The 27,289-nt window shown below is 36.9% G+C and overlaps 1 protein-coding gene across 1 annotated transcript in view; it reads left to right on the forward strand.

Annotated features, from left to right (window-relative positions):
* Positions 1 to 27,289, forward strand: part of Ptpro (protein tyrosine phosphatase receptor type O) — a 228,093-nt gene that overhangs the window by 119,323 nt on the left and 81,481 nt on the right. The window contains exons 2-5 of the mRNA XM_047549974.1: positions 10,194 to 10,467; positions 21,995 to 22,153; positions 23,289 to 23,441; positions 25,431 to 25,874. Of these exons, the coding sequence (XP_047405930.1) occupies positions 10,194 to 10,467; positions 21,995 to 22,153; positions 23,289 to 23,441; positions 25,431 to 25,874 (1,030 nt within the window). The remainder of the gene's footprint in view (positions 1 to 10,193; positions 10,468 to 21,994; positions 22,154 to 23,288; positions 23,442 to 25,430; positions 25,875 to 27,289) is intronic.

Here is a 27,289-nt window from a genome sequence, read left to right on the forward strand (position 1 = left end):
CTTTACTAGGACTGCTGGTGCACCAGCTTCCCCCTGGGGCCTTGCAGCCTGAGTACATACTGCTGATGGCCTCCGTGGCTCAATCACAGGATTGGTGGGGCATCACCATACCCTTGAGACCTGGCACTTGTAGGTGTGTGAGCATCTCTTGCACATCTGTGATGTACCACCACACAGTATTTTAGTCAACAAATGCACCTCCCATGTAAAGATCCAGGACTCGGTCCTGAGTGGTCAGTGGCATTGCCCTTCTCCAAGAAGCAAGGGACACCAACAATCCAGCTACTCTATGCTTTGGCAGGACAAGAAAATAGTTCCCATCACTCTCAACCCATTTTGCACACCCACTATTGATTGGCATTATCCTAAACTGATGCCAATAGGGAAAGACTGGAGAACACAGGTGCAAGATTGAAGTGCACATAGGACTTTGAAGTAATGACAATGCAGTACTTCTAGATGTGGCACAGGACAATAGGACATGTTGGTGATTGTCAGCTAGTAGGTAAGAAAAAAGTATCGTAAGGAAAAAGAGATCCAACCTCCACTGTAGCAACATGGACCTTTTTATTGTGTTAAGGCATGGGCCACTGAATCCTAAGTAGAACTCTATACATTTCAACTCTTAGTTGATGAGATACTGTGGTGGAAAACACTAAATTTCCTTTAAAGTATTAAACAAATTAGACTGGTTTAGTCAGGTCTTAAAGTACATTGGCATTAGTCTTAATTTATATTATATGGAAAATAATGCAATATTAATTTTTTTTTCTTTTTAAGGACTAGGAACCTTTGATTTGGGTATGAGGAAGTGATAAATTAGATAATTTATTTCTTCTATTTCTTCTATTATCAAAAAAGGCCAACAGGATCAAACCACGACCACAAGCAAAAGGAAATTACAGTAGCCTTTTATTACATTTAATTTTCTTCAAATTTATACCATTCTCCTATCTTCACCCACGCCAAGGAGGAACATCAGACCTCCCCCACACTCCCTTCATTCTGGGAATATCATGTGTAAAGCCCAAGATGGGGAGAATCACATATAAAGTCCTTCCAAAAAGAAAGAGCTATCTGTTGCCACCATAACCTCCTTGCTCTTTCTTTTTTCATACAGAGCCTCACTCTTCTTTTGTGGAGACACTAGGTTCTCTGATATTTCCTTTATTCTGGAAGGAGTCAGGGGAGTGGAGGAGGAAAGGTTTTAGGTAGGGCAGAGCCAGCTCGGTACTTCTAAGGGCACCTAGTCCTTCTCAGGTGAAGCTTGAAGGGAAGTGTTCCTCACTCTTGGCCAATTTCTTTCTTCAGAGCATGGACAAAGCAATAGATAGTCCAACACTGAATTGAACCAGTGGTGCTGATGGGTAATGCCATCAGTACTGAGCAGCAGGGAAGAAGATAGAAGAGGCAGAAAGGTGGCACCCATCTGTCTCTAGTCTCTCCATGATGGTGGGAGACCAGCCCTGCAAACACTCTCCTTCAGCTGAGCATGACCGTCACCACCCAACAGTCTTGTGCTTGGTCACTGTATGTGCAAAAAGATCAGGAACCCAGGAAGCAAGAGTCACTGTCCCTTTATGGACAGGGGGACCAGGTGCCCATGAGGGAAGAATCTTTTGTCTTCTGAGAATGGGAGACAATGTGGATAAATGGACATTTTAAAAGTCAACCCATATCTGGTGTACACCTATAATTCTAGCTACTCTGGAGGCTGCAGAATGAGGATTAAAATTGAGGTTGGAGGTTAGCCTATGCAACGTAGCAAGAAAGGAAGGGACCTGGGGGTGTAAGGTCAATTGTACAGCACATGTGGGAGACCCTGGGTTCAATCTCCAGCACCCCACAGTCACACACAAAGAAGTTAATCCATAATGACTACCTTATATTACACACCTCTCCTTAGAACCACCCACCTCAAGAAGCACCTGCCCAGCACTTGTCAGGCACTGGTTCTGGAACTGGAGATGTAGCAAGAAATAAGATAGGCTCTAATCTGAAAGGACTTATGGTTTAGTATGGTTAGAAGGCCAAGATACAATTTAGTCTCCTTAATGTTAGATAATTCAACTTCTATAAATGCCAAATATTCTTTATCAGTGCCAAGACCAGCAAAAAACAGATTTTTTTAAAAAATGAAACAAGAAAAAATATATCAGTACATGTTAGCCCTACAAATCCTCTTTTGAGGTATTGATGTGGATTGTGTGCTTGATTCAATAGCTGATAATAAGTGAAGTACAAAAATCAATAAGATTAATCCTTAAGAGGTGGATACGCACACGTAACTAATCCAATCAGCAATTCTTTCATTCATTTAACAGATACTTTTCAGTTATGTACTGTGTGAAAGACTCAGTGTTGGGAAAATAAGACAAGAGAGGGAGACAGACAAGTGGAAGAGTAAGTAGATCATATTTGTATGTGTGACCTTGGACAAGTGACTTAAATTTTCTGAGTCTCAGTTTCCACAATTACAAAATGAGATTGAAAATAATAATAATACCCATCTCATAAGATGATCTGTGGATGATTTATAAGTAATTTTATAGAGATGATTCATATTTGTGGAGTACCCAGGCTTGCAACCCTATAGATCATTAACTGGTTTCAGCAATTCATCTGTTACCCTGTTGTAGAAGACAAATCTGAGGCTCAAAGCAATAAAATAATTTTCCCAGACTACCACATTCCCAGAAAGTAAATTTAAAACTATGCAATAGGTGGTACAAAGCACATGAATATTATTTGAGACCCAGAGAGGATTATTTCTGTTTATGGAGTCTGAGACAGAATCAGGAAGAAATATTTAGCATAGATACTATTCATACACTTTCATCTGGAGACTCAAAGCAATGTTTTCAATCCAGTGCTAACTCTCCACAGGCACCTGCAGATCTTCAGTCTGGTCCCTTCTTTACCCTCTTCACTTGTCTTATTAAGGGCTGGTTAATTTTTAATGATGAGGATTGTTACTGGTTTATCAGTCCTGACTCCTTTCTTTTTTCACTTTCATAACTGGTGAGAAGTGAGAGTTGAGATATGTTATCCTGAAATGTTCTAGAATGTTCCTAGGCCTGCTACAGCCTCACTCCCACTAAAATGGAAATTGCTTCTTCAGACTTCTTCACTTCTCCAACAATGCTGAACCCAAGGACTTCCCTGGAACTCAAGTGTCACCATGGCTTCGTCCAATCCATACTCATTTGTTTATTGTTCATTGATGTTTATTTTGTGTTTATTACGACACAATCCACAAAGGGGAAGCAGGTTTTTTTGTTTTTGATTTTATTTTTATTGTAAACAAATGGGATACATGTTGTTTCTCTGTTTGTACATGGCGTAAAGGTATACCATTTGTGTAATCATAAATTTACATAGGGTAATGTTGGTTGATTCATTCTGTTATTTTTTCCCTTCCCCCCCACCCCTCCCACCCCTCTTTTCCCTCTATACAGTCCTTCCTTCCTCCATTCTTGCCCCCCTCCCTAACCCTAACTCTAACCCTAACACTAACCCCCCCCCATTATGTGTCATCATCCACTTATTAGCGATATCATTCTTCCTTTGGTTTTTTGAGATTGGCTTATCTCACTTAGCATGATATTCTCAATTTCATCCATTTGCCTGCAAATGCTATAATTTTATCATTCTTTATGGCTGAGTAATATTCCATTGTATATATATACCACAGTTTCTTTATCCATTCATCAATTGAAGGACATCTAGGTTGGTTCCACAATCTGGCTATTGTGAACTGAACAGCTATGAACATTGATGTGGCTGTATCTCTGTAATATGCTGATTGTAAGTCCTTTGGGTATAGGCCAAGGAGTGGGATAGCTGGGTCAAATGGTGGTTCCATTCCAAGTTTTCTAAGGAATCTCCAAACTGCTTTCCAGAGTGGCTGCACTAATTTGCAGCCCCACCAGCAATGTATGAGTGTACCTGTCTCCCCACATCCTCGCCAACACCTGTTGTTGCTTATATTCTTGATAATCACCATTCTAATTGGGGTGAGATGGAATCTTAGGGTGGTTTTGATTTGCATTTCTCTTATTACTAGAGATGTTGAACATTTTTCCATATGTTTGTTGATTGCTTGTATATCTTCTTCTGTGAAGTGTCTATTCATTTCCTTAGCCCATTTGTCAATTGGATTATTTACATTCTTGGTGTAGAGTTTTTTGAGTTCTTTATAGATTCTGGAGATTAGTGCTCTATCTGAAGTATGATTGGCAAAGATTTTCTCCCACTCTGTAGGCTCTTTCTTCGCATTGCTGATAGTTTCCTTTGCTGAGAGAAAGCTTTTTAGTTTGAATCTATCCCAGTTATTAATTCTTGCTTTTATTTCTTGTGCTATGGAGTCCTGTTGAGGAAGTCTGGTCCTAAGCCGACATGTTGAAGCTCTGGACCTACTTTTTCTTCTCTAAGATGCAGGGTCTCTGGTCTGATTCCGAGGTCCTTAATCCATTTTGAGTTTAGTTTCGTGCATGGTGAGAGATATGGGTTTAGTTTCATTCTGTTGCATATGGATTTCCAATTCTGCCAGCACCATTTGTTGAAGAGGCTATCTTTTCTCCATTGCATATTTTTGGCCCCTTTGTCTATGAGAAAATTGTATTTATTTGGGTTTGTGTCCATGTCCTCTATTCTGTACCATTGATCTACCTGTCTATTTTGGTACCAATACCATGCCGTTTTTGTTACTATTGCTTTGTAGTAGAGTTGAAGATCTGGTATTGCCATAACCCCTACTTCACTCTTTCTGCCAAGGATTGCTTTAGCTATTCTGGGTTTTTTATTCTTCCAGATGAATTTCATAATTGCTTGCTCTATTTCTGTAAGGTACATCATTGGGATTTTAATTGGAATTGCATTGAATCTGTATAGCACTTTTGGTAGTATGGCCATTTTGACAATATTAATTCTGCCTATCCAAGAACATGGGAGATCTTTCCATCTTCTAAGGTTTTCTTTAATTTCTTTCTTTAGTGTTCTGTACTTCTCATTGTAGAGATCTTTCACCTCTTTTGTGAGATTGATTCCCAAGTATTTTATTTTTTTCGAAGCTATTGTGAATGGGGTAGTTTTCCTAATTTCTCTTTCTGAAGATTCATCACTTTTGTATAAAAATGCCTTAGATTTATGTGCATTGATCTTGTAACCTGCTACTTTACTGAATTCACTAATGAGATCTAAAAGTTTTCTGGTGGAATTTCCTGGTTCTTCTAAGTATATAATCACATCATCAGCAAATAGGGATAGTTTGAGTTCTTCTTTTCCTATTCGTATCCCTTTAATTTCTTTGGTCTGTCTAATTGCTCTGGCTAGAGTTTCAAGGACGATATTGAAAAGAAGTGGTGAAAGAGGGCATCCCTGCCTTGTTCCAGTTTTTAGGGGGAATGCTTTCAGTTTTTCACCATTTAGAATGATATTAGCCATGGGCTTAGCATAGATGGCCTTTACAATGTTAAGGAATGTTCCCACTATCCCTATTTTTTCTAGTGTTTTGAGCATGAAGGGGTGCTGTATTTTATCAAATGCTTTCTCCGCATCTATTAAAATAATCATGTGATTCTTGACTTTAAGTCTATTGATATGGTGAATTACATTTATTGATTTTCTGATGTTGAACCAACCTTGCATCCCTGGGATGAAACCCACTTGATCATGGTGCACTATCTTTTTAATATGTTTTTGTATGCTATTTGCTAAAATTTTGTTTAGAATTTTTGCATCGATGTTCATTAAGGATATTGGTCTGAAATTTTCTTTCCTCGATGTGTCTCTGTCTGGTTTAGGTATCAGGGTAATATTGGCTTCATAGAATGAGTTTGGGAGGATTCCCTCCTCTTCTATTTTATGGAATACTTTGAGAAGTATTGGAATGAGCTCTTCTTTAAAGGTTTTGTAGAACTCGGCTGAGAACCCATCTGGTCCTGGACTTTTCTTTGTTGGTAGGCTTTTGATGACTTCTTCTATTTCATTACTTGAAATTGGTCTATTTAAATTGTGTATGTCCTCTCGTTCAGTTTAGGCAATTCATATGTCTCTAGAAACCTGTTGATGTCTTCGAAATTTTCTACTTTGTTGGAGTATAGGTTTTCAAAATAGCTTCTAATTATGTTTTGTATTTCAGTCGTGTCTGTTGTGATATTTCCTTGTTCATTCCAAATTTTAGTGATTTGGGTTTTCTCTCTTCTTCTCTTTGTTAGTGTGGCTAAGGGTTTATCAATTTTGCTTATTTTTTCAAAGAACCAACTATTTCTTTTGTCAATTTTTTGTATTGTTTCTTTTGTTTCAATTTCGTTGATTTCAGCTCTGAGTTTAACTATTTCCTGTCTTCTACTACTGTTGGTGTTGGTCTGTTCTTCTTTTTCTAGGGCTTTGAGCTGTAGTATTAGGTCGTTTATTTGTTGAGTTTTACTTCTTTTATTAAATGCGCTCCATGAAATAAATTTTCCTCTAAGTACTGCTTTCATAGTGTCCCAGAGATTTTGATATGATGTTTCTTTGTTCTCATTTACCTCTAAGAATTTTTTTAATTTCCTTCCTAATATCTTCTGTTATCCATTCATCATACAATAGCATATTGTTTAATCTCCAGGTGTTGGAGTAATTTGTTTTTTACTCTTTCATTTATTTCTAACTTCAATCCATTATGATCTGTGTCTCTATCTTCTTGTATTTGCTGACATTAGCTTTGTGGCATAATATATGGTCTATTTTAGAGAAGGATCCATGTGCTGCTGAGAAGAAAGTGTATTCACTCTTGGTTGGATGGTATATTCTATAAATGTCTGTTAAGTCTAAATTATTGATTGTGTTATTGAAATCTATGGTTTCTTTGTTCAATTTTTGTTTGGAAGATCTGTCCAGTGGTGAGAGAGGTGTGTTAAAATCACCTAGTATTATTGTGTTATGGTCTATTTGGTTTCTAAAATTGAGAAGGATTTGTTTGACATACATGGATGAGCCACTGTTTAGGGCATAGATGTTTATGATTGTTATATCTTGCTGATTTATGCTTCCCTTAAGTAGTATGAAATGTCCTTCTTTATCCCTTCTGACTAACATTGGCTTGAAGTCCACATTATCTGAAATGAGGATGGATACTCCAGCTTTTTTGCTGAGTCCATGTGCATGGTATGTTTTTCCCCATCCTTTCACCTTTAATCTATGGGTATCTCTTTCTATGAGGTGAGTCTCTTGCAGGCAACATATTGTTGGATCTTTCTTTTTAATCCAATCTGCCAGTCTATATCTTTTGATTGATGAATTCAGGCCAGTAACATTCAGGGTTATTATTGAGATATGATTTGTATTCCTGGTCATTTGGTTCATATTTAAAATTTTATTTATTTATTTATTTATTTTTTGACACAACTTGGTTCCTCCTTTATTTAATAGTTCCTTTAGGATAATTCCTCCCTTTGCTGATTTGCTTCTTTGTTTTTTATCTCTTCCTCATGGAATATTTTGCTGAGAAAGTTCTGTAATGCTGGCTTTCTTTTTGTAAATTCTTTTAGCTTTTGTTTATCATGGAATGATTTTATTTCATTGTCAAATTTGAAGGTAAGTTTTGCTGGGTATAAGATTCTTGGTTGGCATTCATTTTCTTTCAGAGCTTGAAAAATGTTGTTCCAGGCCCTTCTAGCTTTTAGGGTCTGGATTGAAAAATCTGCTGATATTCGTATTGGTTTCCCCCTGAATGTAATTTGGTTCTTTTCTCTCACAGCCTTTAAAATTCTGTCTTTATTTTGTATGTTAGGTATTTTCATTATAATGTGCCTTGGTGTGGGTCTGTTGTAATTTTGTGTATTTGGAGTCCTATAAGCCTCTTGAACTTGATTTTCCATTTCATTCTTCAGATTTGGGAAATTTTCTGATATTATTTCATTGAATAGATTGTTCATTCCTCTGGTTTGTTTCTCTAAGCCTTCCTGAATCCCAATAATTCTCAAATTTGGCCTTTTCATGATATCGCATAGTTCTTGCAGATTCTGTTCATGATTTCTTACCATCTTCTCTGTTTGTTCAACTTTATTTTCGAGGTTAAATATTTTGTCTTCAATATCTGAAGTTCTGTCTTCCAGCTGTTCTATCCTATTGGTTATGCTTTCTATGGAGTTCTTAATTGGTTTATTGTTTCCTTCATTTCAAGGATGTCTGTTTGGTTTTTTTTCAATATCTCTAACTCTTTATTGAAATGATCTTTTGCTTCCTGTATTTGCTCTGTTAACTGTCAATTGGTACGGTCATTCAATGCCTGCATTTGCTCTTTCATCTCATCGTTTGCTTCCCTAATCATTTTAATTATGTACATTCTGAACTCCCTTTCTGTCATTTCTTCTGCCCTGCTGTCGTTGGATTTTATTGATGTAACATCTAGATTTGTTTGGGGCATTTTCTTCCCTTGTTTTCTCATATTGTTCAGAAATCAGTGGGTCATTAAGATATTGCAGATTTCCTCTATCGACTTATAATGTCCCTGAAGATTGCTAGTATATCCCCTCTTATCCTTCAGTAGCCTGAAGTCTTGGAGGAAGTTGATAATGCGGAGCTCCAGGAAGAAGCTGCCTCTCTAGGGGTGGTGACCCTCAGGTGGTGTATATTCCCTGCTAGTGGGCAGAGGTGCCTCCACTTGTTGACCAATGGTCATCCAATGGAGAACTAGGCCGCGGGCTGAGGCAAGGCCTGTTTGTGCTTGTGTCTCTGGTTTTACCGTCCCTGTGGGAAAACCTCACCCGGCAGGGAAGACTCACCCGGTGGGGAGATCTCGCTGGTCAGTTCCCCTCCTAGAGGTTCCTCTCAATCTACAACTACCGCCTGGGCTGGGCTGTCTTCCTCTGCAACGTTCCCAGAGGCCCGGACCTACCTCCTGGGCCTGGGAGCCTCACCCTTCGCAGGCGAGTCTCCTTAGGCTGCCTCTCCTCAGAGAATCTGCCCGCAGTCGTGGAAACTTCGCTCCGCCCCTAGGTGTGTCTCTGTGCGGCTCTTCCAGCAAGAAGCTGCCTAGATCCTGGGACCCTGCTCTGCACCTAATCGCCTGGCTATGCAGTCCCTCCTCTGAGCCGCCACCTGGAGCCCCGTACAATAGCTCCGAGACCCAGAGACCCGCCACACACCTCCTCCTCCAGACAGCCGCCTGGTTTCCAACGCAGTCACTAGGAGTCCAAGCAACTCACTTCAAGTCTCCTCCTCCCGCCAACCGCCCATAGTCCTAGGCAGTCACTTCGAGTCCAAGTGACCCGCCCTGTTCCTCCTCCTCCTCCTCGGGGTAGCCCCCCGGGTGTTCAGGAGCAGTGGCTCCGAGACCAAGTGACCCACCGCGCTCCTCCTCCAGGCAGGCCACCGGTGTTCAGAAGCGGTGGTTCTGAGTCCAAACAGCTCACCACGCAGCTCCTCCTCTGGCAGCTGCCTGTAGCTCTGATGCAGTCACTCCTAGACCAAGCGACCCGCCGCACTCCACCTCTTCCTCTGGGCAACCCCCCGGTGTTCCGAAGCGGTCGCTCTGAGTCTAAACAGCTCGCCACGCAGCTCCTCCTCAGGCAGCCTCCCAGAGCCCCAGTGGTCGCTCCAAGTCCAAGCACCGTGCTGAGCCACCTCCTCTACGATGATCCCAGTTGTCCGTGTTTACCGCTCCAGCGGGGGGAGGGGTGTCTCGCCGAGCAACTCTACTTCACAAAGTTCCCTGCGTTCCGGGGCTACCACCCCATCCGGGACGCCTCCCCAACGGGAGAGACTCACCCAGCGGCTTTGAGTTGGTCCCAAGTCTCTCACTATCTCCTCTTTTGAATCTTGCGTCCTGGAGCAACATGAAATGCAACCACCCTCTAGTCCGCCATCTTGAAAACCTCCGGGAAGCAGGTTTTTAGGGGAGAAAAAATCCTCAAACCAAAGCCCTTAGATCATTCATCTTAAGAGGGAAAAATCTCATTTTCTGTTTTTTTCTTGTGTAACTACATACCTATGTAATGCTATTTAAAAATTAATGCTTATCATTAATTTATAATTAAAATGCACTAATAAAAAAGTTAATGCTGATATTAGGAAGTTTTTAGAAGTGGTTTTAACTATATGTGATTTTCACTTTACTCTCTGAATTAGTTTTTAAAATATTATCTCAGTATAATTTTATTGCCCATCGTTTGAATTTGACTTTTCTTTTTTTTCCTTCTCTTGAACAGAATGCTACAACTTTCCACGTGGCAGTCCACGATGATAATAGCATTGTTGTCTCTCTAGAAGCCTCAGATGTCATCAGTCCAGCATCTGTGTATGTTGTGAAGATAACTGGTGAATCCAAAAATTATTTCTTCGAATTTGAGGAGTTCAACAGCACTTTGCCTCCTCCTGTTATCTTTAAGGCCAATTATCACGGCCTTTACTATATCATCACTCTAGTAGTGGTGAATGGAAATGTAGTCACCAAGCCATCCAGATCAATCACTGTGTTAACAAGTAAGCATCATGTGTGATGTTGTCCTATTTCTTCTCTGAGTGTATCCCCTGGGGTTCTCACTGATACAGTAGCCAGAACTGCAAGAGGACTCGCCTTGAAATCAAGGATGTATATTCAGAGTTCTGAATTATTTTAGAATATAGCTTCTTACAGAACCTGGATAATGTTTACTATTTACCTTTTGTTAAACAAAAAAGTAAACATCATTGAGGTAGTATATTTTGAGACTGAATGACAATTTCAGACTCTTGACTGAACCACATGATTTTCTGCTATATTACTAAATAGTGTGGTCGTAACTTGTCAAATTGTTTGTCCAGAACATATATTCTCATATTAAGCAATTTGGTATTTGAGACAATTAATTTTTAATTATACATTCTTAGCTGAAAGAGAGAAAAGGATATCTTTATTTTTAAGACACTATTCCCCCTCTCACCTTCAAGATGACCTTCGCTTCCACTGCCCAAGACCAATGCAAAAAAGACACTGGCATTTTAACTTTCAGTAGTCCCTGTCCCAGAGAGTTAGTGGGGAAGGGGTGCATATGATCAAACTATGTGACTTATATGAAGGAATATGCTACAATAAAACTCATTATTCTGTATAATTAAAATGCACTAATAAAAAAGTTAATGCTGATATTAGGAAGTTTTTAGAAGTGGTTTTAACTATATGTGATTTTCACTTTACTCTCTGAATTTAATGTCTAATCTTAAAATGTTACACTATTGTATGTGTTGAAGAATGGAATAAAAATTGATATCTATAAGACATTAGAGTTTATCACTAGAACAATTTAATGGTGCAGCAGAGTTGTTTTGCCCATGTTCTTTAATGCAAGTTCTCCAATGGCTGCAAACTTTAAAATGCCAGCTGTAAGTGATCATTCTGGCCACAGTTAAGTAAAAGGGAACAGTGAAACTGTCCATTGGGGTAAAATGAAAAAGCCGCCATAAAATGCAAGAACTCAGAACCAAGCTAGAGCACATATTTTAACAGGAGTGTCAAAAATTAATTGAAGTATCCATTGGCAGAATCCCAAGATGACTATTGAGTCCAAAAAATTTTAAATTGGCAAAGACCCAAACCTTCAATGCTAATAGATGTATTTAAAAAAAAAAAATCTAGGAGTTAGTTGAATTAAATTTTTACCTAGTAAAATAACGTCTTCATCAAGTTCTTAAAAAAAAAAAAAAAAAAAAGGTGAATTGAGAGTTAGATTCAGGTAGCGTATCTAGGTATCTAATGTCTGCAATCCAAATTCCTTGAAACCAACTCTCTTCCCTCCTCATCCTTGCAATTTCATAAGCACAGCCCAAGACATGCTTCATAGGTGATCCATAAATATTAGTGCAAGCTAGTCGAGCAAGAATAGGAGAAAGTCAGGTAAAAAATCTAAAGTATGAAGCAAAATAGAATATAGAACTGCAGTAATTGCTGCTGGCCCAATATTTATTAGCATGCACTCATTCATGCCCCATCAGCCAAACGGAGTGAAGTCAGACCTTTAGCTAATGGTCCATTAAGAAATTCGATAAATCTCTAAAAGAATATCTCATTGATACTTTAGGCCTTGCAGCAAGGTCTATTCAAAATATCTTATTTTTTTCCCTTGAGTTCTTTTTGACCTGTTAGATGTGCGGAATGTTCAAACATTTGGAAACTTTGCAGAGGTCTATTTTTATGGAAATCATCAACTTACTTTATGTGTAAATTGGTTTCTTAGAAATAGCATAGAGTTAGGTCTTGCTTTTTTTCTGCCTTTTAATGCAAGTGTTTAGAGAAGCACTATCCTATAGAGTGTTAACCACATGTTTCAGATTTAGTTTTCTGGTAGACACAATAAAAAATTTTGAAATGGTGTAATTTATTTTAATAACATGCTTTACTTAAGCCATTACATTCAAAATATTATTTCAGTATACAACCAATATAAAATTTACATGTGACTTTATTTTTAAACATAAATTTAAAATTCAATTTCTCACCTAAATTAGCTTTAAAGTGCTCAATAGCCATATATGACTAGTAGCTGATAGTTTTGATAGTAAAGGTTTAACCCATTTATATACATATATATATATATATACATATATATACACAAACACACACACACACACATATATATGTGTAGTGAAGGTTTAGTTCATTTGTATATAATATTATGTATATAGCTGAATTTAAATTTATCATATTGCTAGGCTATTGGTTGAGGCAGGGGGCTGTAAATTAATCTAGTCAGTGGTTGAGCTGAATTTATGGTATTGGACATATTTCAGGAGTGCCAGAAGTTGTACACAGCATTGCTCAGGGGTCCAGTCCTACCCTCAGTGTTCAGCAAATCGATAACATCTGCACCAGAGAAGGACTCCCCAGTAATGGACTGCATTGCTTTTTACTTGGTGCTAAGCTTTTGGTGGGTTCAAAGGAGGTTCTGGTTGTCTTGGCTCAACCTAGGGATCAGATAGAACTTGTGGTCTTAGGCATTAATAGCCAAATTCTACCTTAAATCTATGGGTCAAGGTTTCCTGCCTCTTCTCCAGTGTTAGCAGCACTCTGTATCAGCTCAGGATCCTGCCTCTCTTGCAGAAATGTGCATCTTTTGCTTCTCCCCAACTCTCAGAAGGGGAGATCTTTTCCTGAGAACTAGGAGGGAAAGATTTTTCTGCCCTTGCTGAATGCCTTAAGTATTCTGCTTTGTGTTCAAGAGGGGCCCAGGGAAGTAACTTTTGTTGCTGGTCTCTGAGTGTCTACAATTATCTGTATGCTTGTGCCCCTAAGAAGGAGTCCTTCCCCAGTCCTGCCCCTGATATTTTTCCTGATGGTGACCCAGGAAAAGACCTAGAAAGAGAGAACATGGACTCCCATTTGTGTCAGGGGCTCCCAGTTATTCTGAACCAGCACTGTCCTAGAACTTTCGGATAATGAACATATTTGATATCTGTATTGTCCAATACAGTTAACAGTCATTTTTAATTCCTTTCAAATTCAATTTAAATAGGTACATATGGCTAGTAACAACTATACTGGACAGAGTACTTCTAAGCTGGCATTTAGACCACACTCAGCCTTTATGAATTCATCAATATCTTAGCTGCTTTCTTCTTACCTGCTTTAATAGCGGTCTCTTTTTTCCCTGCTTTACCAAAGATGAAACAGTATACCCCTTCTCCCCTCATGCCATTGGTTCAGTGGGTCCTTTATCTCATGCAGAATAGAAATCAAGCATGACTAACAGAGAGCCTTAGGAAGAATTCTTTATTGCACTGATTCATATATAAGGTGGCTATCCCACAGACAGTAACAAGGAAGTCAAGGGATGAACAGCATATAGAGGGTTTTTTCCCTGGGCTAGAAATTAACATATTCATAAGCCATGTTACAATGTTTTCACTGCAGCTGTGCCATTTTGCACCAGGTCAAAAATGTTTGCAGGTGGTTCAAAATGCGCCTAGCACTGGGTTTTCCTTTCCCATCCTGAGCATATCTTTTAGCACATAAATGCATTTAAATCAGGGTCTTGGTTGTGATCAGATCTGCTTGCACCCACCATTTGATGCTTTCTTGTCTTAAAGGATAGCTGTAGCTGGGGAAGTTCCTCTGGCCATTAATCTCAAGCACAGAGCATGCAGCCCTTTTCTTTCAATAGTCACCAACTTAAACTTTAATCCTATACTCCTGCCTCACTCTAAGGAACTTGTCTGTCCTTGGGATTTACTTCACTTGACTGCCTTTCAATCTCACCTCTCTGATAAACTCAAGAAAACTTAAGATTTACTTGACTTTTTCTTGGTTTGCGGGGTTGAGGAGGGCAGGAAGATGTGATGTTGTCTTGAAGCTTTCAACCACTTAAAATCTTAAGGGGAAGAGGAAACTTGCACTGATTTCCAAAGGGTAAAATTAATTAATGGTAGTCTATTGTTTCTCACCTTCTACCCCATTTGTAAAGACTCAAATACAGCATCCCAGATTTCAGAAGCAATAATAGGTCAGGAATATAAGAATTGGAGATTAGTGGACAACTACTTCTGACATTAAACATAAGGTGACATCAGGAAGTATTTGGATTGCAGCTTCCTCTTTTACAAAAGAAAAATTAGAGAATTTGATAACTGATTACAGCTCTAAAATGACCACTATTTGCCAGTTTAATGATATATTTTGCCATCTTCATTTTTCTAATGAAGAGCTTTATTAAAAAGTTTAGAAAACATTTGTAGTATTTGCTCACAGAGTTGACACATTGCTCTTGAGAATGAAAGAGTACATTTGTTGCAGTCATTGACTGTGTGTTAGACGCTTGTCTTGATGAAATGAGCAATGACAAAGCAATTGGCCCTGGGGCAGTCCTTTGATTTTTTTTCACTGTAGTGGTTCTGACTCTGGCATGCTCAGAGAAAGCTGGCAAAGAATAAATTCAGCACAACCAAGTCATTTGGCCAGTTCAAAAGAGCCTCACAACCCTTAGGCACTGACATCTGATTAATATTTAATTGATTGAGAGCCTTCAGTATAATGCATGTGCTTCTGTCAAGAAAAAAATACCTGGGAATGATTGCTTAGAAATTGGGGAAGCATTACTACATGCAATTGTCTTTTGTGTCAGTAAATTTCTAGAGAGAATGCTGTAAACACTGCAGAACACACATGAAGACACTACACAAGTATGTTATTTTGTATAACTCTATTATGAATAGAAATAGTTCATGAGTTTTAATTTTATTTATTGGGTACATTCTTTGTGCCAGGTCCTAGGTGCCAGAGAAATAAGATACATACACAAAGACACCTACAATCAAAGATTCCATCCTTTTCACTAGAGTGAAAAAGGCAAATAAAAGTCCATTACAAAAAATATGAACACTGTAAGAGAATTATGTAAGAGTCTCTTGCCTCCCTATGGAATTGTAGGAAGTCACCTTAGAAGTACTCATGGAAAAATTAAAGAAGGTCTGGCAAAAGAAGCGGGGAAAGTGTTATAGTTGGAGTCAAAGGGAACCATATGTACAAAGAATAGAGACATGAACAGCATACGGTAAAGAGGCCAAGCACTGAATGTTCCAGAAAATTTCAGGAGCGATGGTTAGAAATGTTGGGGAAACTAAGAAACTTGCAAGGGAGTTTAGACCTTAGCCTTTAGTCATGAGCAATGAAATAAGATCAAAGAAATGATACAAGATTTAACTCAGGAAAGTTCCCTTTCATAGCAGAACTGCAAGTCACAAGATCCTGAATTTTGCATTGGAATAGACAAATTACCAAACAGGTATTTGGGGTAGTGGTTTAAGTTCTGAACTTTAGAGTCAAAAAAATCTAGAAACTGCTTGTGTAGCTCTGGGAGATAACTCCCTGTAAATCTGTTTTCAGATCTGTAGCCTATTGCAGAAGCTATCAAACTTCTTTCTGTAATAACCTATATAATGAATGCGATTTCTGGTGAGTTACCCAATTGATATTGCAATGACTCAACTCTGTGGTTGTAAGACTAAGACAGTCACAGATAACACATAAGCAAATGGCGATGGTGGTACCATCATAACATTTGATTTATAGACACCAAAAATCTGAATTTCATGTCATTTCCATGAGCTATGAAATGCTATCCTTCTTTTGTTTCCTATCAACCACTTAAAAATATAAGACACATTTTTACCTTGGAAGTCTTATAAAAACTTGGGGGTATGTAGTTTCCTGAGTTGATCTGTTGTACAATTACCAGATATAATATTGGGAAAATTATAGTACGTACTTGGAGGGGGTGATATAAAACTGTAGAATTTTTATAATGTAAAAATTGTAAAACTCCTTAACAAAGTATGTGGCACAGAGCCTGTGATCAATAAATATAGGCAGTACCCATGGCATTAAACAGGAAATTACTCAAGGCATCAGGAACGCAGAAGAGTTAAGACAGATTCGGCAGGGAAATGCTTGTGAGGTGCAGGTGACTGGATTAAGACAGAGATACTAACTAAAGGGAGAATGTTAAGTAGCCTACAGACTTAAATGTTCTAAGCAAAAATAAATAAAAATATTAAGGTGAGATGGAAGGCAGGGTGAATAACTAGGAAACCTAAATGTTCCAGGAAAGAAAGAATGTGGACGTGAACTAAGACAGTGGGTGTGATAGTCACTAGCCTTCCTGGACCCTGGATGGCTGCCACCAGGCCACCTCAGTGGCCTGCTTGGATTTAGCTGAGATATTAGGTCAGGTCACCTACTTTCAAAGGTCACCATCTAAACAGGGCAGTAGCCCAAGCCTGGTACCCAGGATCAGTTTCTTTTCCCTACTCTTGTCATCAGAAGTAAGGATCTAATCACAAATGCCTCTTTCTCAAGAGAAATGTGTCAGCAAAGACACATTCTTAGGTGGGTCCCAGCAGGAGCAAAGGTTTTTGACCCTGGCACAATTTCTTCTGGGTCAGCAAAACAGAGCAACTTCAAGGTTGATTAGCAGTTACTGTACTGAAAGTGCAGGCTACCTTTGTTTACTTTAACAGCATTTGTTCCCCATTTGCTTGTGTTTGTCTCCCCTCTGAGAAAAATCACATTCAGAACTTTCAAAAATTTCTTTCATGATACAAATATCTCAAAGGTAACTAAGGAAGATGAGTTTAAAAGTAGTATGTATTACCTTTTATTCAAAGGAAAAAATGGTTTTTTAAAGTCTGGATTCCTAGTCAAAATATTCAACAAATGCCTCCTCTGTCACACACTGTTTTGCTCCTACCAAAAAGCAAACCGAAAACCAGAAGTACATCTCCAGGTTCAAAAATAAGATACTTCTATCATTGAATCACAAAGAAAACAAACTCAAAGCAGAGAAATGGGCTTAAGTAATGGGCCTCCGTGCTCCAGGTATGGAAAAGGCAGGACCAATATGGCAGAAAAACTGAAATGCTCCACACTAGACTAAGCACAGAACCAGGCCGTTTGCTGAGAACAAAGAGTCTTCCTGTATAAGAAAAAATTCATATATAGAGGCCTGGGAATGCAGGGTCCACATACCCAGCATCACTACCAAGGACCAAACTCAGAGCCCTATTAGGGTGAATAGGTCTGTAACAGACACTCCGGCACCCACAGCATGCCTTGGTTTAGGCTGCAGGCTCTGTAAGCTGAGAGAAGACAGTGGTCTAACTACTCCAAGAGCAAAGGGATAAGTAAGAATTGGGATAAACAAAAACAAAAAATGAGCCTAGAACTTGAGTTTCAAAACACATGACAAAGCCTATGCTAAGAACAACAGACATCAAAACAATGGTAATGTTTCAGATTCTATCTTAAATAGCAATCTAACAAAAAAATTATAGTATGTTTATGATGTTCAAGACATATATGTAAGACTGACCTCTTTTTCCAAAGTGGCAGGAATTAAATAAAAACACATAAAATACTTTATAAGTATATAAAAACTTACTGAAATGATACAATTATTTAAATTAAATTAAAATTTTAATTGATCCAACTAGTTAATTTAATTGTTTGAATTTAAAGCTAATTTTCAATAGATGGGATCAATTGTATACTGATGACAGTAAAAGAGAATTGGAAGGTGATATTATACAATTGCCCCATAATTTTTTTTCTTTTTTTTTTTAAGTACTGCTGATTGAACATAGGGGTGCTTAATGACTGAAGTATTTCCACAGCCCTTTATTTTCTGAGACAAGTTCTCATGAAGTTGCTGAGGGCCTCTCTAAATTGCTGAGGCTGACCTTAACACTTGTGATTCTCTGACCTCAGTCTCCCAAGTCACTGGGATTTCAGGCATGCACCACCATGCCCAGTTACCTCAAAATTTAGCACACTGAGACAATCCACAGGTTGTTGGGGTGGGAGAGGCCAAACTATGAAAACTTACAATTCTAGAAAAGGGATTGGAAGGGAAGGATGGAAGAGATGATTATGAGAATTTCCAAAATCTGAAGAATAACATGAATCCGCAGATTGACAGAGCATTTCAGGAACCTAGTAGAGTGGTTCAAAACTAAGACCAGCCTGGTGCTGTGATGCATGCCTATCATCTTAGCATCTTGGGAGGCTCAGACAGGAGGATTACAAGTTCAAAGCTAGCCTCAACAACTTCATGAGGCTCTATGCAACTCAGCAAGATCCTGTCTCTAAATAAAATAGAAAAAGTGCTGGGGATGTGGCTCAGTGGTTAAGCATCCCTGGGCTCAATCCAATAAATAAATAAATAAGACATAGGATGGCAAAACTGCAGATTATCAAGGCTAAATTTTTTTAAATGCATAACCTTGGGGAAAAGAGCATAGTATCTACAAAGGACTGGTCATCAGACTGACAGCGCCTTTTCTTCTGCAATAATTGGTGCAACAATAAGGAAGCAATATTTTCAAAGCACTGGGGATGAATCTGTCTACCTAGAATTTTATATCCAGCTACATCAAAATAAATTACATTAAGAATAAAGAAAGAACAAAGAAATTTTATAATATACAAAGCTTAGGAGAATGTAACATCCATAATTCTAAACTAAAGAACTCTTAATGGACATATTTCAGCAAGAAAAAAAGGTGAATCTTTAAGAAAGGCACAGGACACACACACACACACACACAGAAATGACAGAGGGCATGTAGTATATGACAGAGATTATATGACAAATTATTTGGGAAAGATTGAAAAAGAACCCATAAATAGACAAAAAGTCAAACAATTCTAAGTAGTTGGAATCTGAGTGGTTAAAAAACAACCTCCTTCATGAGCATGAGATAAAATTTCACACTTTGCAGTGGCAAAAATTAGGAAGACCAATATAAGCAACTGTTGGAAAAAACATAGATAAGCAACAATTATTATGCATTGCTGATAGAAATGTCATTTGGCATAATCAAATTAGATAACACTTTGACAATACCTTATATGACTGAAAATGTACACATCCATACCCTACAATCTAGAATTTCCAACCTAAGGAGACACACCCAGCAGTTATTGTAGCAGTGTTCATAAGAAGGGATGGTTGAAGGCAAGTATCTACCAAAGGAATTATAGACATACTGTATAACTTATATAGTGGTAAAATGGACACTAAGAGTTTCGAGTTGTATCAAGATGGACAAATCTCAAAATAACTTTAGGTGATAAAAGCAAGCTACAAAATGAATGTATGATATGATTCCATTGACATGACATATAAAAACATGAAATAATGTTGAGTACATACAAATATTAAAATATAAACACACATGAGAAGATAAGGACTAAATTCAGAGTAATTTACTTCTAACCACGTTGGAAGTCATGGGTAAGTTATATGGGGGAGTTTCTGCTGTATATCATAATGCTTTGTTTATTTGAAACATTAAAAGACCTGAAGATAAGAAAGTGATAAATAAGTAAAGTTGATAAGCAATTTGCATTTTCTAGCAAGCCCAATTCTCTGTCTGATCCAGCCTGGCTCCTAAATCAAGAAAAGGAAGCAAGATGGAATGGTTGACAGGGCAGGGAATATGGAATTAGATTAGGATTTAACTTTATCACTAAAATACATGTGGGTAATTATAGCTCTGATTTATGTCCATCACTTAATTTCAAAAAGAAAAATCATGGAACAAGTAACCGGACAGATAGCAAAAGATTTGGAGATTATGCACCTGAGTTCTACTGAAAACAGTAATTTTCAAACAGAATACACCTCATTAATGATTGGGCATGGAGTTGAGGACTTAGAGCTGATCCAGGGATCATTTACATTGAAGCAAAGGGAAATGTATAAAACAAACACAATCAGGCATTTTAGAAATTCTCTTAAAGTTTAAGTAACTTTGTAGCAATCAAAAAAGAAAAGAAAAGAAAAAACCTGAAAATAAATAAATAAATTAAAAAATAAATAAATAAATTCGCATATATGCCTTGAATTTCAAAGTTTGACTGTGGCTTTGATGTGCAGACTTCATGCCGCAGGGTATGAAAGATTGACTGGACCTCTAATTTCCCTTTTCAGTGGAGGGATCCCTGGTGAGGGTATGAAACAGGACTGCAGCAGGGGAAGAGTTACTGCTCCGTGGTTGCTTTTTTGCTGTTAGCTTTCACTTTGGTTCTTTTACATCCAGAGTTGATAGCTGGATACTTAGACTCTCTGGGTTGGTGATTAGACTGGGTTGAAAGAAAGACCTTCGAATTGTTCCAAATTTCTCTATGAGTTTTGAACTCAAACCTCAGATTCTTCAGGGTTGTTTGTTTACATGGCACAGAGTAAGCTCACTCTGAAATATAAATTTTATGAACAAAGACCAGGGATAGGACAAAGATAAAATAGAAACTTTAAAACCAGAGAATATAGCACAGTCTGCAGAGACAGGATCACAAAATGTACTACAATGTGAAAGCCTTCCTTTCTTACAGATACTGGTTTGGGTTTCCATAAAATCCAGGAAAAAGCAAATCTTTAACATGTAGCTTCAATCCTCTTTCAATCTTTTTAAATAAAAGCAAAAATAGGTTAAGGTCCTGAGGAACAGAATGAAATATATTCAGTTACAGATCAAGACAAACAAGAGTCTCAATAATTATTTGTTAAAAGAACTAAGTCAAATTTTGGCATCTTATTTTATTGAAATTGAAATTTTTTAAACTGTAAAATTTAAACTGAGGATATTACTTTAGTTTGGGCTATAGATGATGTCCAAGAATCTTTCCAATTTAAAAACTTTGAATCAAAATTGTTTATTTAACAACATATAATAGTTGACTCCAAACCAAATTATTTCAAATATTTTTAATCAATTTCATACAAGTGAAATGTATCTAGTAGCTCCTTCAGAAGGGTGTGGGAGCTCTTTTTTTTAATAAGAATTTTGCCACATGAAGGAACATAGAAGAAATGCAGACATATCAATCTTAATTTTTTAAATGAATGTTTTAAAAGTTTTGTGAATTAACAGCTCAAGCAAACTAGAAATAAATTTTCACCTTCTGTAGGAAGAATGGTTTGATAATTTAAACTGTTATTTTTACAACATTGAATATTTTACAATTTTATGAATACAGAAAAATAAATGCTAAGTTTCCATGAAGAAATAAATGATCACATAAATATTTACCATTGGCCAGAGCCAAAATGTATTTTGTTACTGGTTTGTTATTAACATCAAATTTTCTTGGCATAAGGAGAAGAAAAATGAGCTAAGAATCTGGAGATAAAGATGCTGCCACAAACTTGTTAAATTGTCTGTGACAAGTAATTTAAAGTCTTTTGAGTTTTCATTACATTTATCTGTTGAATGGAGATAATATTTGTTCTCCCTAGATCTCAGAGTTGTTGCAAATGACAAATGAAAAAAAAAAATGACTATGAAATTTTCTTGAAAAGCAGAAAGTACCATACAAAATGGAATTTATTAATTATTGCTAAGGAAAACACTCAACTCATGAGAACTGAGGAGTTTAGTGCTTAGAAAACATAAAAATACAAGTAAAATTCTAGAAGTAATCCTTGCTACTTTAAGTACTGATGACTTTCTCTCCCTTTTTCCATTTACTTCCCTTCTGTAGAACCTCTACCTGTAACCAGTGTTTCAATATATGACTATAAACCTTCTCCTGAAACAGGAGTTTTGTTTGAAATCCATTATCCAGAGAAATATAATGTTTTCACAAGAGTAAACATAAGCTACTGGGAAGGCAAGGACTTCCGGACAATGCTATATAAAGGTAAGAGGCAAAGAAAGGCTAAAGAGTAATGATTATTACTTATTACATGACTTTTTCCAAGTGGTCTCCTCTTTTACTCTAGAGACTTTATAATTCACTACTTGACCTATAAATGAGCCATTAAAAATAGTTATTGAGTCATGAAAATTTTGTTATGAGGAGTCTCAGAACATCTGGTTCATTAGCTGAGAATCACAAGTCATGCATACGATATGAGAAATACTCAAATTATTTTCAGTTACATGTTATTCTTGCCAAAGACAGCATGCCTAGGACAGGAAATGAATTCAAAGAAGTTTAGAAGCAACTTAACCTACCCATTTCCTTCTGAGTATGATAGAAAGGCATTTCTAGGATTGGATGGCAAAGGATACCTTTCACAAAGCTTAGTATGAAGATGGTACAAGATTATTTTCAAATGCAAAAGGCAATATTTTTTGTTTATATATATTTACCTATATGATGAACTTAATGACTGCATTAATACACAAAAATTGGTTTCACTGTTTTTACTGGCCTGATGGGGACCCTGTGAGGAGGGCAGAGAGAGAAGAGAGCCTATGGGAATTGAATAATTCAAATCATTCAAAGAATCAAGTCGACATTGCTGGGCGCTTGTCATTTCTTTCCCTCATTTCTTTTGACTTGGATTGGATATTTAAATGTATTATTTCCTTTAATCTGTTCCAAATAGAATCCAAATTTTCATTTTCTTTCTTAGAACAGGCCCTGTCTGCCAATTGGCAGATAAACCAGTCTACTTTTAAACTAGGCTAGTTTTTATATGTTTTTATATGAAAACATTTTCTATGAAATTACTATTTCTTCTGTTATAAAGTGTCAAAGTACTATGGTATTTCATTCTTAAAATAAATGACTAGCATAAATCTGATCTCAATAATTTCTCACCAAAATTTCCTATAATAAAAACTGAGCTCCAATTGTGTCCAGGATTCAGAAGTCAATGTAAAGATTCAAAACTTTGATCTCCAGTCTTCTAATTATTTTTTACTGACCATGCCAAAAGTTGAAAGAAATATTATTTTATGGATATTTCATTGTAATTGGAACTTTCTACAAGTATATGACATTTACAAAGTCCTATTTTTAATGTAACTGATTTTTCTCTTCACAGATTTCTTTAAGGGAAAAACAGTATTTAATCACTGGCTGCCAGGAATTTGTTATAGTAATATTACCTTTCAGCTGGTGTCTGAGGCAACTTTTAATAAAAGTACCCTTGTGGAGTACAGTGGAGTCAGTCATGAACCCAAACAGCATAGAACTGGTAAGTCTTATGAAGAAGCAAATTTAGTGAAAAAAAAAATAATTAAATTATGTGTTGCTGTTTATTTAATTTTTATTATTTTTAAAAAATGTTGAAGGGCTGAGGTTGTAGCTCAGTGGCAAAGCACTTGCCTAGTATGTGTGAGGCACTAGGTTCGATCCTTAGCTCCACATAAAAATAAACAAATTAAAGCATTCTATTTATCTACAACTACAAAAAAAAATTTTAATGTTTAAGAGCTGAGAAAGGAAATATATATTTTAATAAACTAAAATAAGTTTTCTATCAAATACTCAATAAAAGTTTAAAATAAATCAGTGCAATCTTAGGTCTATAATCTTTGAATAAAAAATATGATTTTACCAAAAGTTACAACTAAATAACTTAACCAGGTCTAATAGACACTGGTTATCCTATAACTGGACATTGGTTATTCTATAACCTATATTCTGACAAATGCCCACATAGCAGAAAAGCATATGGGAGACATTGTAGTACAGGCTATCAGATTATTAAGGGAAAATATTGGGATTCCAATGTCTAAAATTCACAGTGCTTAAATTTTAGTAGCATATAATTATATAATAATAGTAGCATATTATTTATAATATTATATAAATCATATAATTTAGAACTATTATATGATAGAAAGATGTATGGATAGTTGGATGGATGAATGGAAAGAAGAATGGATCCATAAAAATTCCAGGTGCTGTGGCACATGCCTGTAATCCCAGAAACTGGTGAGGCTGAGGCAGGAGGATCACAAGTCTGAGGCCAGCCTCAGTAATTTAGTGAGACCCTAAGCAACTTAGCACGACCCTGTATCAAAATAAAAAATAAAAAAAACTGGGCATATAGCTCAGTGGTATAGTGCCCCTGGATTCAATCCAGTACCCCAAGTACTAAGTACCCATCACCAATATAAGCAATATTGAGTGTGCCTAACAAATGCTCAAAAGGCCCTTGTTATGAGTATTGGAAACAGGTTGTGCTAGATCACCCAAAGGCCCCTACAATTTAAAATTTTAAGATGTCATGACTCCCATTTAATTAGGCTAACATAAGGAAACTATTTCAGCTAATTAGTTAATTCATCTTATCTCCACATCAATGATTCTATTTGTCTTTTTCATTATTCAACTTAAGTAAAGACACCTTGATTAAGCACATTATACCTGGACATTGTTCTAAGTCCTAAGAAAGATTAAGACAAAGAGAGAAGAGACAGGGCCTCTGTCCTCAAAACATGGTACAGGTTATTGTATAAATGGTACAAATACAAGGCATGAAATAAATGTCATCAAAGTGGTAAAAAGTTACATAATAGTAAAAAGGAAGGAAAGATAAATTTCCATTCAAAGCTCAAGGAAGAGGTGGTATTTGAGTTGCTATGTGAAGGACAGTTAGAAACTGTTCTATTTAGAAACCATGAAGTGTCTTCATGATTTTCTACCTCATTCATAAATTCATTTTGTTCTCACGTTGCATTTTAGAGAAGTGAGGAGTGAAGTCATATTTCCAACACATGTCACCAACTCTAAAAGCAACTCACATACACAGCTCTTCTAGGTACAGCTGTGTAACTTGAAGTAGTCTTATCCTGATAGCTATAAGTAAACTATATTTAGATTTTTTTTTTTGTACTAAAGATCCAGGGACTGAGACACTTTGTTTTAAAAGGTGAAATTTTAATAAACTGAAGAATATTTATATAAGTTTTCTTGAGAAGTACTTACTACTTCAACAAGCATAATATAAGTTAATACTTTTAAAGAATGACAGATGATTTGCTCCTATGTTCACATCATCCACTATATGCATATTAGAAGTATGTATTCTTAAAACCACAGATTTTCTTCATGTAAAATTTGCCTATATATTAGAAATAAAATTAAACTTTATGTTGTAAAGGTATTTATGTTTTGACTCATTAGTATCCAGTATAATAGAGTTAAAAGTTGAAAATTAAAATTCTCTCTTTTACAGCCCCATATCCACCTCGAAATATTTCTGTTCGCTTTGTAAACTTGAACAAAAACAATTGGGAAGAACAGAGTGGCAATTTCCCAGAAGAATCCTTCTTAAAATCACAAGATTCAACAGGAAAAGATAAACTCTTCCACTTCACAGATGAAACTCCTGAGATACCCTCTGGCAATCTCTCTTCTGGTTGGCCTGATTTTAACAGCAGCGACTACGAAACCACATCTCAGCCCTATTGGTGGGACAGTGCATCTGCAACTCCTGAAAATGAAGATGAATTTGTCAGTGTACTTCCCATGGAATACGAGAATAACAATACACTCAGTGAGACTGAGAAGTCAGCATCAAGCTCTTTTTCTTTCTTCCCTGTTCAAATGATATTGAGCTGGTTACCCCCAAAACCACCTACTGCCTTTGATGGGTTCAATATTCTCATAGAAAAAGAAGGTAAGGCAGCAGGAAGTCAGAGGAAATAAGAAATGGTGCAAAGAAAAGGAAATTAAAATGGTTTTAAATTTGAGTTTGGAAAAAAAGATTACTGGTATATAATTAATATCTAAATATAAGTGGAAAGAAAGAGAAGACTTTGAGTATCCAATGAGAACTGAGAGCAGAAAATCAACATGAATAAGGTAGATCAGAAACAGAAGAATGGGGTGTTTCACAAATCTCCTTTACTAAAACTTCATTGCCAAACATTTCACATAGTCCAAGGCACTGAGGAAAATCTTATGTTTTCCGATGTTTTGGATTAGGGGTCTAACCATTGCAAAATATTACAGAATAATCTGGAACAAATTTATTTTCTTATATGCAAACTTGTGAAACATGCACCAAAAGAATCTTTGACAAAATAACTACTTTTCCTACAAGTCTGAGACTCATGAACTGCCTACTCAGCTACTCTTATTCCTCATGGGATGTGCTCCTCCGGAACCAGTTCTCAGATTTTCCCAAAGAGGAGCTAGTAGCAAAAAGGAAAATATGCAACAACTGGTATTTCCACTATAGCTAGCTACTGCATCATATTTTGTATTCATTTATCTAGCATTTCAGATCTGTTCCTTTTATTGTAACCTACTAATTCATGAAAACAGAGCCATGGTATATCTGAATTGTTTGGTAGGTTTTTATGACTTTTTCTGTGGGGGAGTGGGTAGTGGGGATTGAACCCAGGGGCACTCAACCACTGAACCACATCCCCAGCCCTTTTTAAAAATTTTTATTTAGAGACAGGGTCTCGCTAAGTTGCTTACAGTCTCACTAAATTGCTCAGGCTGGCTTTGAACTCATGACCCTCCTACCTCAGCTTCCCGAGTGGCTGTATGACTATTTTTGGTTTGTCTTGTTTTTACAATAACATACTTCACTTGCTATTTTCCAGTCTAGTCATTTGGGTAGAGCAGGTTGTCAGGTTGTCAAAATTTGAAATTACGATGGCAGCCTGATTTCCATGGTAGGATATTGGGATCATGCAGGATTCATACATAAGATATTGCTTGCTCATATTTTATTTAATATAATAGATGTATCTGTGGGTTCTTTTATATTAGATGATAGTGCAATCAACCATACCCAAATATTATATAACATTGAAATCCTTGGTTAATTACAATTATTGGTTAATTACAAATAACTTTTGAGTCAAAAGTCATTTGTCTGGAATTGCTTAATCTAAAAAACAAAAGTTCCCTTAGCCTATTTTTTTATGTCTTTTCCTTAATTTCGTCTATGAAAAATAGTATCTTGTAACTCAGAATATTTTCAGTGCCTATTTCCTTGCAAGTTCAATCATGCCTTTGTCTGACTGCAGTATGTTCTTTTGAAGACTATTGTAGTTACCAACAGACAATAATGACTTC

Source organism: Sciurus carolinensis, chromosome 4 (genome assembly GCF_902686445.1).
Source record: "Sciurus carolinensis chromosome 4, mSciCar1.2, whole genome shotgun sequence".
NCBI classification, from domain to species: domain Eukaryota; kingdom Metazoa; phylum Chordata; class Mammalia; order Rodentia; family Sciuridae; genus Sciurus; species Sciurus carolinensis.